Below are 16264 nucleotides of genomic sequence, written 5' to 3' on the forward strand. Positions count from 1 at the left end.
GGATTTTTGGCACTAATGTGACGCCATAGCGTTCCATTAACCTCGAAAGTTTGAAGTCGGAGCTGGGAATGACATCACAGATGAGTTATGAGCATTCCAGTTACTAGGTCAGAAATCAAGATGGCCACATCCACGAAAGCTATTCTTGCACTTGCCTTATCTGAATATATGGAAAAATATCCGCTCCTTCTGCAACCTTCAAACACAGTGGATGAAAAAGAAACACGGACGCTATTGCTAGTAATTTAAAACGTATAAAACACAAATGTAAAAGGTCCAACAATACATTGTATATGGCTGATATAATACGACAAAAAACATTCAGAAGTGTTAATGGATTTTACAGGAGCTTTTATTATTGTTTACACTTACAGGTAGAGCAGCCATCTCTGAAGCCAACTCAGGGTTGGTGGGGATTCTTCTGATTAGAAACTCGTAAATATCGACTTCCCAGTACAACTGGTACACACCATTAGATGGCAGTAGTGTATAGACAACAATGTGTTGCCTAGCTAGGAAATATCAATTGCCATGAAGCTGAATGTTTATCTAGTCTCATGTTGAGCCCTACAAAGTGTTTATACTAGTGCTGTGAAATGGTTATTTCTTTACATCAGATGAATCACACTTTAACATTTTTGGATTAATCTCAATTAATCACAGTTGCTTCAAAAGCGTTGTTTAACTTATTTGTGGTACTTTTGTGGCCAACATTACAACGGGTATACTTCACCAAGTGTTGGTTTTCCTCCACTACTAGCTGTTGTACTAGTAGCGTTCTTGCTAGCGACTGCCTCAAAAACGTGTTTCGCTTTAAGAAGGTATTTTAAACTTGTTGTGCTTCATTAAAATAATTCATCGCTGCAATATATGCAAATTACCGGTACTTTGGTTTTTTATCTAAAGTCTTGTTGGGGTGTATTTTGAAGTGAATTTGCTCTCCTCATGCACTGACCCATTGACCTGATCACAACCTTCGCCTTTCAGGTAAGCATCGGCAGTTAAGGAAAAGGAACATGTGCAGTGAAAATAAATTGTGTGATTAATCTGCATTTATACCTGATTAATGTTTTTTTTGTGATGAACCACAAGTTAACTTGTTTAACTTAACAACCCTCGTTTGTACTGTAAGTGTTGTACTTATTACACACTTTGTAACGTGCATCTGAGCAGTAGTTTTCATTACTCAAATTTGGAGGTGTTGAAATCACCCTTTTAAAATTGTTAATGCTAATCAGTGGCATGTATAGTGCAAAACCATCAAGCATCAAGCTTGCACATTTTGAACAAGTGAACCTTTACTTTGTTTCAGCATTTTCTATTAAGTTTACTTGCTTGGTTGACACTGAAAGTTAAATGATGTAGAGGGAGTTTGGCTGAGTCTGCTCTGAGTGCTGCTGATCTGTTGGCATGTGGGAGAAAGATGAGTACCCAAAGAAAACCCATGCAAGCACAGTGAGAACTTGCGAACTCCACATAGAGATGTTCTAACAGAAATTTTGAAGCTGAATCTCTCGGCCAGAGGTCGGCAACCTTTACCACTCAAAGAGCCATTTTGACCAGTTTCACAAATTAAAGAAAACAATGGGAGCCACAAAAATCTTTTGAAATTTAAAATGAAATAACACTGCATACAAAGTTTTTTTTTTTGCTCTGTGCTATGTAAAAACCAAGGGTCTCAGACACGTGGCCCACACTTTAATATGAAAATTGAATGTTAGTGCGGCCCGCGAGTTTTATATGAATGGTGCTTGACAGCGTCATACTTGTCATCCCTCCCGATTTTTCCAGCAAACTACGAATTTCAGGGCAACTATTCTCTCGGACGTGCCGTGATGGTACAGCATTTAGCGCCCACTACAACCAGCGTGCCGACCCAGCCACACGTTGTATGGGGCTTCTGCTTGCTCACGCAAGTGACAGCAAGGCATACTTGGTCAACAACCACACAGGTTACACTGACGGTGGAGGTATAAAAAACTTTAACACTCTTACTAATAATGCGCCACACTGTGAACCCACACCAAACAAAAATGACAACACATTTTGGGAGAACATCTGCACCGTAACACAACATAAACACAACAGAACAAATACCCAGAATCCCATGCAGCCCTAACTCTTCCGGGCTACATTATACACCCCCGCTACCAAACCCCGCCCACCTCAACCGACGCAGGGAGGGGGGGTTGATGTGTGGGGGAGCAGGGTTGGGGTGGAGACTGGGTTTGGTGGTCGCAGGGGTGTATAATGTAGCTCGGAAGAGTCAGGGCTGCATGGGATTCTGGGTATTTGTTCTGTTGTGTTTATGTTGTGTTAAGGTGCAGATGTTCTCCCGAAATGTGTTTGTCATTCTTGTTTGGTTTTGGTTCAAAGTGTGGCGCATTATTAGTAAGAGTCTTAAAGTTGTTTTATATGGCCACCGTCAGTGTAACCTGTGTGGCTGTTGACCAAGTATGCGTTGCTGTCACTTGCGTGTGCAAATAGAAGATGCATACAACAAAAGGCTGGGCTAGCACGCTGTTTGTACAGATTGTAGAGGGCGCTAAATGCTGTACCATCATGGCACGCCCTTATTATTATTGTTAGGGTGAAAATCGGAGAATATTAATCCCGGGAGTTTTCTGCGAGAGGCACCGAAATCCGGAAATCTCCCGGGAAAATTGGGAGGGTCGGCAAGTACGCAGCTGAGCAGCATCAGAGTGATCAAAGAGCCGCATGCGGCTTCAGGGCCGTGGGTTGCCGACGCCTGCTCTAGGCTGTGAGGTGTCAACTAACCACTGGCCTACCGTGCTAATCACGTACTTGTGCGTCAACTACAGTATTATAGAGAGCAGCGATCCAAAAGGTGAAATTAATGTGTATAACCCTAACCCTATGAATTTGTGTCGTACTTATTTTTGGTGTTACTATACTCTATTTCTGGCTGACTTCTTGTTCCTGTCAGCTTGCCGTCAATGGTTCTAATTGGTCATACATAAAGTTTAGTGAGAGTAAAAAAGATTTCAGCAATCGTCATGACCTACATTGCCAAATACCCCAGATGGTTATTCAATTTATTTTAATTACTGATTTTTATTTCGGTTATAAAGTTTTATAATGAATCATGAATGAAAACATTGTCTTTGAAAGAGATATTGTAATAAAGAAAGCGCATCGGGGCGTAAAAGAGAAGTGCCTACTGTAGCTTAGCCTATCTTTTTTTCACATAAAAACTCTTCTGGGGTTAATATAAAAACATAAGACTATATGACAATATAAAAAGACATTTTATTGCCTTACTGAAACATGGCTCCCCAACGTGTCGGCTACTTGTGCGGACATTCACTCACCTCCTGAGGAATATTCCAGGCCATGTAGACGTGGCTTTTAAACTCATCCATCCAGACCTCTGCCACTCTGAGGGCGTTGCGTCGTACATGTGACGTCAAGTCCTCTGTGTAGGGTTTGTGAGCACGCTCGATGTGGGCAATACGGGCACAAGGCAGGACCTCCACGCTGCCGCCACACTGCCACACCTGGATGTCAACATTACAAAGGCACACAAAGAAACATATTTTTTTACACAATGGAATGCCTCGATTGTAACATTGGCGTTCTGTAATGAAGTAACACTACATAAATGTCCAACTTCAAATGAATCCTGGCATATGACTGGTTGATAGGCGATACAGTAATCTCAAGGCATGCTGCAGTTGTTATACACAGAGGAGGTCCGAGGCCAAAGCTAATCAGTGTGCTGACAATATGAAGTTATCATATGGACGTGGTCTACTATGATTTGTTTTATCTTATGGATTTAGAACAGTGGTTCTTAACCTGGGTTCGATCGAACCCTAGGGGTTCGGTGAGTCGGCCTCAGGGGTTCGGCGGAGCCTCCGCCATGGAGGTAAAGACACATCCGACTTATCGTGTAAATAAAAACTTCTCCCTATCAGCGTATTATGGACCCAACAATGTTCCCCCTAATTTTCCATCTGATTTGCAGGTTGTTTGATTGATCGATTTAAACTTTTACTAGCAGTACAGTTTACACAGTATACAGTACATATTCCGTACAATTGACCACTAAATGGTAACATCCGAATACGTTTTTCAACTTGTTTAAGTCGGGGTCCACGTTAATCAATTCATGGTAATGTGTGTAAGGTGTGTAATTTGTTGTGAGTTCATGCACTGTGTTGGTTTTGTTCTTTGAACAAGGTGATGTTCATGCATGGTTCATTTTGTGCACCAGTAAAAAAAACATGACTTTTTCTTGAATTTGAAAAAAACAAACAAACTATTTTTCACTAAAGAAGGGTTCGGTGAATGCGCATATGAAACTGGTGGGGTTCAGTACCTCCAGCAAGGTTAAGAACCACTGATTTAGAAATATAAAATGAGAAAAATATTTTTTAAAAGACATTCGTCTGATGCAGTTCCACAACATTGCAACCACACTAATAAATATTGATACATGATAACTTGTGGGAGGGCCCTCTGCCAAGCAGGAAAGTAAGAGGTATGCAGTCATGTTCGCACTTCTTGATGGTTAGATTGCATGCAAGTTAGCTTGTTACTAAGCAGAATTATACCGCAATTACACAAATTTAAATTTTTGTGTAAGTCATACTTATTTTTTTTCAAGAGACGAGACATGATATTATAGATATTATATAAGACTTATTTCTTCAAAAAAAGCAACTTTTTGAAGTGTATTCCTAATTCTCTGCGAAAAACCTCACTTATATTTCTTTAAAGTTAAAGTACCAATGATAGTCACACACACACTAGGTGTGGTGAAATTTGTCCTCTGCTTTTGACCCATCCCCTTGTTCACCCCCTGGGAGGTGAGGGGAGCAGTGTAAGTTATAGCAGAAGAGATGAGGAGATACATAATAATTTTTGGCGATTCAACCCCCAATTCCAACCCTTGATGCTGAGTGCCAAGCAGGGAGTTAATGGGTCCCATTTTTATAGTCTTTGGTATGACTTGGCTGGGGTTTGAACTCACAACCTACCGATCTCAGGGCAGACACTCTAACCACTGAGTAGGTTTTCAGTCCAGTTATTCAAATGGATCATTTTCTGTTAGGAACCTTAAGCAAAAATGAAATAAATTTGCCTGAGATGGGCCAACATTTTTTGTTAGTTCAATATTTGTATTATATAGGGTTGCACAGATCGATCGGCTACCGATCAGTATTGTCCGATTTTCGAGAAACGTATGTGATCAGCCAAAGGCAAATAATGCCTTTCAATGCCGATCACAAAAGTTGATGGATGTGGCTGTGCCCCAAGCAGCTAACAGTGCATGTCCATATACATTGTGCAGCAGCTCCTGTAAGTTAATGATAATCACTTCCATTGCAACAAAAAATTACATTTCTTAGTATCTTATGTATCATTATCAAATATTATCACTGGAAGACTGGAACACGAGGCTTTACATGTTACATGCAGAGTAAGCGCAAGCAGAAGCAGACAAGAAGGTATCCTAATTGCTAAACTATCCGCTAAGATCGCTTGAAACAACACAATAAAAAGGCGCTTAGTAAACTTTAAAGGGGACCGAGTTTGCAAAACCAACTTTGCTAACCTATTGGTATCTGTTTTTGTGTTTTTGGGATCTGCATAAGTCCCGAGCATTTGAAATCAAACCATAGAGGCATGGCGAAGATATTTATAAAACAATCTTGCCTTCTTTCAGCTTTCTCCAAACAATGTGTGATGTTATTCCCAAGTGTGTGCCAACAAATTTCTCCATATTGTAGAGGTTTAACCAAAGAGCTTTGCGTGAGTTCGCCATTGGAGCCCAGCGTTGTAGTCCAGGGGTGTCCAAACTATGGCCCACGGGCCAAGTGTGGCCAGCCAGCGTCTTCAGTCTGAGCAGCAAGATGTCCCACGGTAAATAAGAAGTCTGGCCCGCAGTATGTCTAGAGTTTAATTTTAATAACATGACACACAAATATGCCTCCCTCTGGACAACGTTAGTAATGTTGGTCAATGACCATGAGCTTTATATCGAAGCTTAATGAGCTCAGCATCAATTTATATGACCCAATTCAAACAACCAACCTGTTCACTGAACTATGTGGACATTATGAACAATGTCTTAGCCCACCATACATTTTCTTTTAAATTACACTTATAAAGGATGATGGGTAATGTGCAAAACACTCTCTCTCCACTAGGTATTCACGGAAGTAAGCAAGGTAGGAATCAAACTTTCACATACTCTTAATTGTTAATGTTTTATAATTTATACTTCATATTGCAGTTTCGTCAAGGTCTGATGTAGGGAGGGGTGTTATGTGTTTTTGTTCAGTCTATTAGCTTTAGGTATAGCTTGGGAAAAATCAATAAAAACTAAAGTGTCTCTGATCATTTCCTGCTAATATTGTAAATCCTACATTCTTTATTTTTGTACAAATTATTGTTTTTACATCACAATCAACACACTGCTGTGTGTCAAAAAAATGTGTCGTTGTGTGTATTTGTGTGTGCGTGTCATTGTGTGTGTGCGTGTGTACGCACCGAACAGCGGCAGATGACATGGCACCCCAAACCGTCACCCAACCATGCAAATTTTGCATTTCCTTTGGAAATCGAGGTCCCAGAGTCTGGAGGAAGACAGGAGAGGCACAGGATCCACGTTGCCTGAAGTCTAGTGTAAAGTTTCCACCATCAGTGATGGTTTGGGGTGCCATGTCATCTGCTGGTGTCGGTCCACTCTGTTTCCTGAGATCCAGGGTCAACGCAGCCGTCTACCAGCAAGTTTTAGAGCACTTCATGCTTCCTGCTGCTGACCTGCTCTATGGAGATGGAGATTTCAAGTTCCAACAGGACTTGGCGCCTGCACACAGCGCAAAATCTACCCGTGCCTGGTTTACGGACCATGGTATTTCTGTTCTAAATTGGCCCGCCAACTCCCCTGACCTTAGCCCCATAGAAAATCTGTGGGGTATTGTGAAAAGGAAGATGCAGAATGCCAGACCCAAAAACGCAGAAGAGTTGAAGGCCACTATCAGAGCAACCTGGGCTCTCATAACACCTGAGCAGTGCCAGAAACTCATCGACTCCATGCCACGCCGCATTAACGCAGTAATTGAGGCAAAAGGAGCTCCAACCAAGTATTGAGTATTGTACATGCTCATATTTTTCATTTTCATACTTTTCAGTTGGCCAACATTTCTAAAAATCCCTTTTTTGTATTAGCCTTAAGTAATATTCTAATTTTGTGACACACGGAATTTTGGATTTTCATTTGTTGCCACTTCAAATCATCAAAATTAAATGAAATAAACATTTGAATGCATCAGTCTGTGTGCAATGAATAAATATAATGTACAAGTTACACCTTTTGAATGCAATTACTGAAATAAATCAAGTTTTTCAAAATATTCTAATTTACTGGCTTTTACCTGTATATATATATTTATATATATATATATATATATATATATATATATATATATATATATATATATATACTGCGATGAGGTGGCGACTTGTCCAGGGTGTAGCCCGCCTTTCACCCAAATGCAGCTGAGATAGGCTCCAGCACCCCCCGTGACTCCAAAAGGGACAACCGGTAGAAAATGGATATATATATATCCATCCATCCATCCATTTTCTACCGCTTATTCCCTTATATATATATATATATATATATATATATATATATATATATATATATATATATATATATATATATATATATATCCATCCATCCATCCATTTTCTACCGCTTATTCCCTTATATATATATATATATATATATATATATATATATATATATATATATATATATATATATATATATATATATATATATATATAAGGGAATAAGCGGTAGAAAATGGATGGATGGATGGATATATATATATCCATTTTCTACCGGTTGTCCCTTTTGGAGTCATATATATATATATATATATATATATATATATATATATATATATATATATATATATATGTATATATATATATATATATATATATGTATATATATATTTTAGCTCAATGTGGCCCCTAAGTCAAAAAGTTTGGACACCCTGCTGTAGTCAAACTCTTTATTTTTTTGTTATGATCTTGTTGTGGGCATACTGACTGGTAAATGCACATGTATCCTATGGTGTTGCCATTTCTAATACAAAGTAGTGTATAGTTCTAACTTATATCTGTAAGTAAACTCGCTCTGGAAGCACTAAAATCTACAACAAAGATGGCGGGGAGAAGATGCTGTCAAGTGGAGGCAGGTAAATAAGACCGCCCACAAAACAGCAGAACCTGAAAAGACGGTCAGAAAGCAGCTCTAAGATGGTCTGTAAAACATCCATCCATCCATTTTTTACCGCTTATTCCCTTTTGGGGTCGCGGGGGGCGCTGGAGCCTATCTCAGCTACAATCGGGCGGAAGGCGGGGTACACCCTGGACAAGTCGCCACCTCATCGCAGGGCCAACACAGATAAACAGACAACATTCACACTCACATTCACACACTAGGGCCAATTTAGTGTTGCCAATCAACCTATCCCCAGGTGCATGTCTTTGGAAGTGGGAGGAAGCCGGTGTACTCGGAGGGAACCCACGCAGTCACGGGGAGAACATACAAACTCCACACAGAAAGATCCCGAGCCCGGGATTGAACCCAAGACTACTCAGGACCTTCGTATTGTGAGGCAAATGCACTAACCCCTCTGCCACCGTGCTGCCCGGTCTGTAAAACATAATCTATGCAAACTTTTGACCAAAGAACCACCATGACATGTTATGTAGACCACAAGAGAGTAACTTAAATGTAGAAAAAAAAATCATAATATGATTCTTTAAAATGCTCCAACTAGTGCCAAATTATTCAATAAACAAATAAATATACTGCCAAGATTACAACGTCTGGTGTATCCATCCATCCATTTTCTACCACTTGCTACCGCTTGTCCCTTTTGGGGTCGCCGGGGGGTGCTGGAGCCTATCTCAGCTGCATTCGGGCGGAAGGCGGGGTACACCCTGGACAAGTCGCCACCTCATCGCAGGGCCAACACAGATAGACAGACAACATTCACACTCACATTCACACACTAGGGACCATTTAGTGTTGCCAATCAACCTATCCCCAGGTGCATGTCTTTGGAGGTGGGAGGAAGCCGCATTGCATGAAAATAAAAATTAACAAATAATAAACGGATTTAATGTGAACACTAAAACCAGCAAATAAAAGCAGCCCAATTGTGAACCAGTGGTTGGGAAATATCTAGCTTCAAAATGATCTGCAAAGCATATTTACTCAGGGAATTATTTAGAAGAGCTCAAGATCATCTGAAGGGTGCTGTGATGCAACACTGCCTAAAACCAAAAGTCCCAATGCACACACAAAGCCTTAAAGATTTAAAGGCTGCACAGATGTTGCCGTGACATTCTGATGGGCCTGATGTTCAGACCTTCTTTAACACATAAAATAATGTATGACATTTTTTTCTAAAACTTTTAAAGCCTAACTACTTCAGTCGCATACAACAAATTCTCAACGGTGATTTTTTAGTATTGTAATTAAAAGGGCTATTTTGTCTGTGCTAAAGAGGGAACCTAATTCATTATGCTCCAATTTGCTGGTGCTTTGCTTCTTTTCAAGTGGTAGAGCAGCCGAGGAACCTCATAGTGCTGTGAGTGCAGTGGGTTGCTGTTTACAAGCACTCTTTTTTGTCACTGCTCTACACTTCTCCAGCCTGAACTGTCAGAAGGATTGTCCCTGAGGTGCTCAATGTCCAAAAAGGTTGTTGTGGTCGTAATTAAAAACAAGCAAACAAAAAAAAACATTATTTCAGCATTGTAACAGACCTTTAATACTACCTTTGCTTATCTCAGTACTTCCTCCCCTAGCGGTTTTAAGAGTCGCTGTCTGTCGCCTATAGAAGGGCTATTCAACTGACTTACACCATTTTTGCAGCAAAATCACAAAACAGTACAGTGCTCCAGTTGTATAGAAAAACTTAGAGCACTGTAAACACATTAGCAAATCCTTGCATTTACATTTTAACCTTGCTTACAAACATATAACAATGAGGTCCACACTTGTAATTTACATAAATGAGGTGTTCCCTCAAGGCACCCCTTTAAGTCCTCTCATTTTTGGCAGTAACACATTTTTGTTTTTTGTAACTAAAGTGTTGCTGTAGCTTGTTTACTGCAGATGCAGTCAGTAGTCATTTGTTCAACTTCTTAAGTTACTGTATTTTCCGGACCACAGGGCGCACCGGATTATAAGGCATACTGCTGATGAGCGTGAAAAACCGTCCGATCTGGAACTCTCTAATAACTAAAGTTCCTTGGGTGAATAATATAAACTCACTAGACCGGTATGTTTTAGCACTTTCATGGCGAGTTTACTGACAGATATAAGTAAGAACTTTACACTACTTTATATTAGAAATGGCAACAGCGGAGGATGAATGTCCCATAACAAGAGGATAGAGAAAAAGAAGAAGCTTATTGACTACGGTGTCGCTACAAAGGCAGACCCGCACACATTTTCAGGTCTTATGCAGATCCCAAATACAGATCAGCAGGTAACAGAAGGTAAGAAATGTTGCTTTTGCATAATATTGCGAAACAATACACCAGATAATATGTGTTACCTTATACACACACCATAATAATACTTGTATGTTGAAGCACAGTACAATCAAGTAGTGCGGCTTCATAGCTTACCAAAGTCGTAATAAAATATTTTGATACATTTTTGACCGCCATGTGTAATGTTCTATATTTTCAATGGAACATATAACATTTTGGTGTTGTTTACTTCTCTTATGCGTGATTGCCATCTGTGGGGAGGCGGAGCAGGCGGACCGACGGCGCCCGCTTCAAGATGGTGGCAAGGAGGCGTGGACGAGCGAGTGGCAAGGCGGGGCGCGCTGGGAGCGACGCCGCAATCAGCATAAGGTGCGTGGAACGCAGTGCAATCACCCTCTCGGACCGTATAAGAGGGCGAGAGACGTGAACATCGGGAGGAGACGGAGAAAAGGCAGCTGCTGAAAAGCACGCCAAAGGCGACGTGCTGCTGAAAAGCAGACAACGAACGACGGCGACGTACTGCTGAAAAGCAGACGGCGGACGGAAGGAAACCATTCGTGTGCTCACGTAAGAAAAGGCAGCTGCTGGAAAGCACGCCAAAAACTCTGTTACTGAAAAAATAAAGAAGTCTAAACCATCTCACGACAATGTCTTCCCTGCAATGGTCCTGAGAAACCGCACGGCAGTTAGGACTGCCACACCATCATATTGCAGTCTACACGTATCTCTTATGTATGATTGACATCTACTGGTCACACTTATCATTTCACCATGTACCAAATAAAATAGCTTCGAGGTCGTTAAGCACAACCAAAATTATTCCGTACATTAGGTGCACTGAGTTATAAGGCGCACTGTTGAGTTTTGACAAAATGAAAGGATTTTAAGTGCGCCTTATAGTCCGAGAAATTCGGTATACTAGTAGTGTTCCATTTTAGGTCCTCTCTTTTTCATATTTTGTGCAATTTTAACCGGTAGCCAGCGAGTTAAGTGCAAAAAAACTAGTTTTGTAGCAGATTCTTAAAATTAAGACTAGAGTGGCTTGACTAGCTTTTTTTTTTGCATAAAGTCCTTAAAAATAGCAGTAATAGCAGTAATAGCTGTAACTCTAACACAATAAATACAATGTGTACTGTAGATGATATGTCCAGCACCCGGGTCCTTAGCTTTCTCGAAATGTGGCACCCAAAACAATTTAGTTGAATATCCCTGGCTTTTGGTCTGTGCTACAGTATTTAAAAAAAAAAAGTCTCAGTAAAATCTTGAATAAACTTAAACAAGAGCACAGGCAGACAGGCAGGTGTGTTCATTAGGTTATGCTGGGCTGAATTCCATTGATTATTAAGTTGAGACATTTTTAAAAACATTCAAATCATTGTGAAAATAGGAGCGTGTACAGTCCGTACAGTAAGTCGACTACCTATTTGGTTGAAGGCACAAACATGTGATTGCATGACATGCTTTGTAAATGCGAGTATGCACAGCATGTAGCGGCGTCATTTAAAGCGTTTATGTTTATACAGTAGGGCTAATGAGCGCGGCAGGTGCTAACTGCTGTTACTTCACAGGCTAATCATGACCAATTGCAATCTGTCAACCCACTAAATCTCGGTTATAGTTACAATGGCAATTTTCAATACAAATAATAGATGAAAAAACTTCAAACAGAATGGGATCCTATAAATTAAATTAGCTTTACAACAGATTTAGATTTTGTTAAATGTGCTTGTGCATAAAAGTGCTTGTTAAATCTTGGTTGTACTATTTATTGATATAATATTCTTTAACAAAGTTACATGTGAAGGTTTTTAATGTTACTATATACTATAAAGTACCATTCAAATAACATTTAAACAATAATACATGTGTATGATTGTACTATTAAACCAATATAAATATTGTAATATTTCACTCATGCTATGCAATGCTTAAATAAGTAAAATATTTGCAGCTAATGTGTTATTATTTCCCGCAGCTGCACTTTTGTGTTATATGCTTAATTGTTATCACTCTCTTTTGACAAACTGTGAAGATTTCCCTGCTGTTTACTAAGACATTTATGTGGTGTTCTGCAACTAAATGACCAGAAGTGGGTCATTACATTCAAGATGGAAGACAGGCTGCCTCAGCATTGTGGAGGAAGTTAAATAGTGCTTTACGATTTGGTTCAAAATAGAGCCATTTAATTTAGCAATTGAATGCATGGCTCGGCAGACAAAAGGAGCACACGTACAAATTGATGACAGTGTCTCAAGAGCAAGACAGTTTAATAATAGCATTCGTGTTTAGAAAAACATGAAGGGGAAAGAGATGATGGCACAAACAGATCATCTTTGTGTTCTACTTTACTACAGGTTGGCTTTCATTTGTTCATTCAATGTCTGGGAGTGATGTAAATTTATCCGCTTATTGACAGTTTTCTCATTAATTACCTCCTTTCATCTGTTTGGGTTTGCATATTTGTTATCTGTTCCTGTGGTACTGACTGACTGGTATTTTTGCAAGGAACTTCCCAAAAATATTTTGGTGCAATGAATAAATAAGTACAAAACAATAACAATAATATTCATCCATCTTCTATATCTCTTGTCCTTATTAGGCATACTTGCCAACCCTCCCGGATTTTCCGGGAGACTCCCGAAATTCAGCGCCTCTCCCGAAAACCTCCCGAAATTCAGGCGTAGCTGGAGGCCACGCCCCATCCAGCTCCATGCGGACCTGAGTGACGTGTTGACAGCCTGTTCACACGTCCGCTTTCCCACATTATAAACAGCTAATGATCGAGGGCGAGTTCTTGGTTTCTTATGTGGGTTTATTGTTAGGCAGTTTCATTAAATAAATAAATGATAAATGGGTTGTACTTGTATAGCGCTTTTCTACCTTCAAGGTACTCAAAGCGCTTTGACACTACTTCCACATTTACCCATTCACACACACATCCACACACTGATGGAGGGAGCTGCCATGCAAGGCGCTAACCAGCACCCATCAGGAGCAAGGGTGAAGTGTCTTGCTCAGGACCCAACGGACATGACGAGGTTGGTACTAGGTGGGGATTGAACCAGGGACCCTCGGGTCGCGCACGGCCACTCTTCCACTGCGCCACGCCGTCATTAACGTCCTCCCAGCGCGGTAACAACACACAACAACAGCAGTCAAGTCTTCGTCTACCGTAAAGCAGTTCGTCTGCCGTAAACAGCAATGTTGTGACACTTTTAAACAGGACAATACTGCCATCTACTGTACATGCATATGTGACCCACCCATAATGTGTCACATTTTTGTGTTGATTTATTTATTTTATTTTGTGGTTTGAATTCGTTTTTGGAGCTGTCATTACCCATTTATCAGTATTCACATTGGTCAGTAGGGAGCAGTAGGGCGTTTCTTCCCAATTGAATGCTATCACCTGCAGACCGGAAGTGTCTTGTCATTCTGATGAGAGCGACCAGTCTGTGAACAATTGAAACGTCCTGTGTGCTTTTTCCTCCTGTACAACAGGTTAGTTTTGGTGAATCAACTCACTGAATAATATCCATGTGATCTTTATAAGTTTAAGTACACATTCTGATGGTGGAGCCTAACTCTAAAGTGTTTGTGAGTTGTAGTTTGTATTTGTGAATGAATCCAGTGCACAGCTGCAGTAATCAATACAAAAAGGCAACGTGAGTGCGCAATGTTTATATAGGAACTTCTGATCCTAATTCAGACTCCCAAATTAGAGCTCCCGTTTTCTTATTGATTTTATAATGTATATTTGTATAATGTGTGTGTTCTGAAATAGTGACAGAGAATAGAACAAGGATGGACAATTCAACCCTTAACTCAACAATGAGTAGATGAGTGTTATGTGTGTGTATATGTGTAAATAAATGAACACTGAAATTCAAGTATTTGTTTTATTTATATATATATATACATATATATATATATATATATATATATGTGTGTGTATATATATATATGTGTGTGTATATATATATATATATATATATATATATATATATATATATATATGTAATAAAATATATTGCCAACTTTCCTTTGTCATATTTAATGACACCAAAATGTCAATACGTGGACCTTAGGGTTTGTTTTCCCGGAATGCAAAGGAAAGTTGGCACGGGCAAGGCGTGAATGTAAGTACAACTTTTATTTTAAACACTAACAGACTACAAAAAAGGAAGCAAACAAAAGGCGCGCACAATGGCGGAGAACAAACTAAACTAATGAAACAAAACTTGCACAAAGGCAGAAACTATGAACAATAAACACAAATTTACTTGGCATGGAACTATGGAAGCATGAAGACAAACAGAGGTAGCAGGGGTGTCAGAAGTAGCATGGTATGAAAGGATTGATAGGATAATGTCACCAGGACGAACAACAGAAACAGACAGGCTTAAATAGCAGTGACATGATCAGTGAAAACAGGTGCGTGACTCAAAACGTGAAACAGGTGCGTGACATGACAGGTGAAAACTAATGGGTTGCTATGGTGACAAAACAAACAAAAGTGCACAAAGAGTCTAAAAACAAAACCGAACATGACTAAAACAAAACATGATCACACAGACATGACACAAAATGCATCAATTTAATTTGTTTTGAAATTGGATATTGCTAAATAGGCGACATGTAACCTTTTTTGGAGGATATCGTGTGTCTTTGCAGCACGAGCACTCCTCTCTCACAGCCGTGTGTGGAACTGTGTAAGTTTGGCGTCCTTTTCAAGCGTGTATACAATGCAAAATAGGGCTGCCGAAACGATGATGAGTGTTGATAAATCACAATGCGTGTGCTGTATAACATATTTGCATTTTCTCCTCCCAGTATTGTGGGTGTTTTGATGATCAGCATATATTTTGCATATTAATGAAGACAGAGACGCAAAATGGATTGCACACCTTATTCTGCTCACTTAACAGACGCAATCCACTTTGCACACGTTTAGTAGACCAGCTTTGTGTGTGCTATCACGTTTGCACTGGTTTTAGCATACACAAAACCCATGATCTCCTCACTCTAGGGTCGACATGCTAACCACTAAGCCATCAAAAAGTACATCACAATTAATAATGATATTGATACCAACGTGGAATTTATCAATTTGATTTAAAATAAACATCCTGGTGGTGTAATGGTGCACACAACTGCCTTTTGTGCAGATAGCACAGGTTTGATTCCTAGACTGGATGCAACACCCAGTCGTTGGAGCTGTCCAGTGCTGGTCACAATCCAAAACAAATGAGAGGGTTGTGTTAGGAAGAGCACCTGGCTAAAAACTAAGACAAAACAAGGGCGAACCCTGACGAGGAACGGCGCCAGACAACAGCATTTAACATGTTTTTACCTTGGCCATACAGGTTATAATGTGTTGTGCTGACTGCTAATTCCTTCTGAATCCAAAAGACCAAATGTATAGTAAGCAGATAGTTGTGTGTGGTGTGCCATGACAATATCAACACAGCACACCACGGCTGGGCGGCATGACTCGGTTGGTAGAGCGGTTGTGCCAGCAACTCGGGGACGGCGTTGCCCCGTTGGGAGAGTGGCCGTGCCATCAACCTGAGGGTTCCTGGTTCGATCCCCACCTTCTACCAACCTCGTCACATCCGTTGTGTCCTTGAGCAAGACACTTCACCCTTGCTCCTGATGGGTCGTGGTTAGGGCCTTGCATGGCAGCTCCCGCCATCAGTGTGTGAAT

At 40.2% G+C, this 16264-nt stretch overlaps 1 protein-coding gene across 1 annotated transcript in view; it reads right to left on the minus strand.

Moving 5' to 3' along the window:
- Window positions 1-16264, minus strand: part of galnt18b (UDP-N-acetyl-alpha-D-galactosamine:polypeptide N-acetylgalactosaminyltransferase 18b) — a 247983-nt gene that overhangs the window by 20706 nt on the left and 211013 nt on the right. Inside the window, exon 7 of the mRNA XM_061963999.1 lies at window positions 3333-3518. Coding sequence (XP_061819983.1) covers window positions 3333-3518 — 186 coding nt within the window. The remainder of the gene's footprint in view (window positions 1-3332; window positions 3519-16264) is intronic.

Source organism: Nerophis lumbriciformis, linkage group LG06, assembly GCF_033978685.3.
Source record: "Nerophis lumbriciformis linkage group LG06, RoL_Nlum_v2.1, whole genome shotgun sequence".
NCBI lineage: Eukaryota > Metazoa > Chordata > Actinopteri > Syngnathiformes > Syngnathidae > Nerophis > Nerophis lumbriciformis.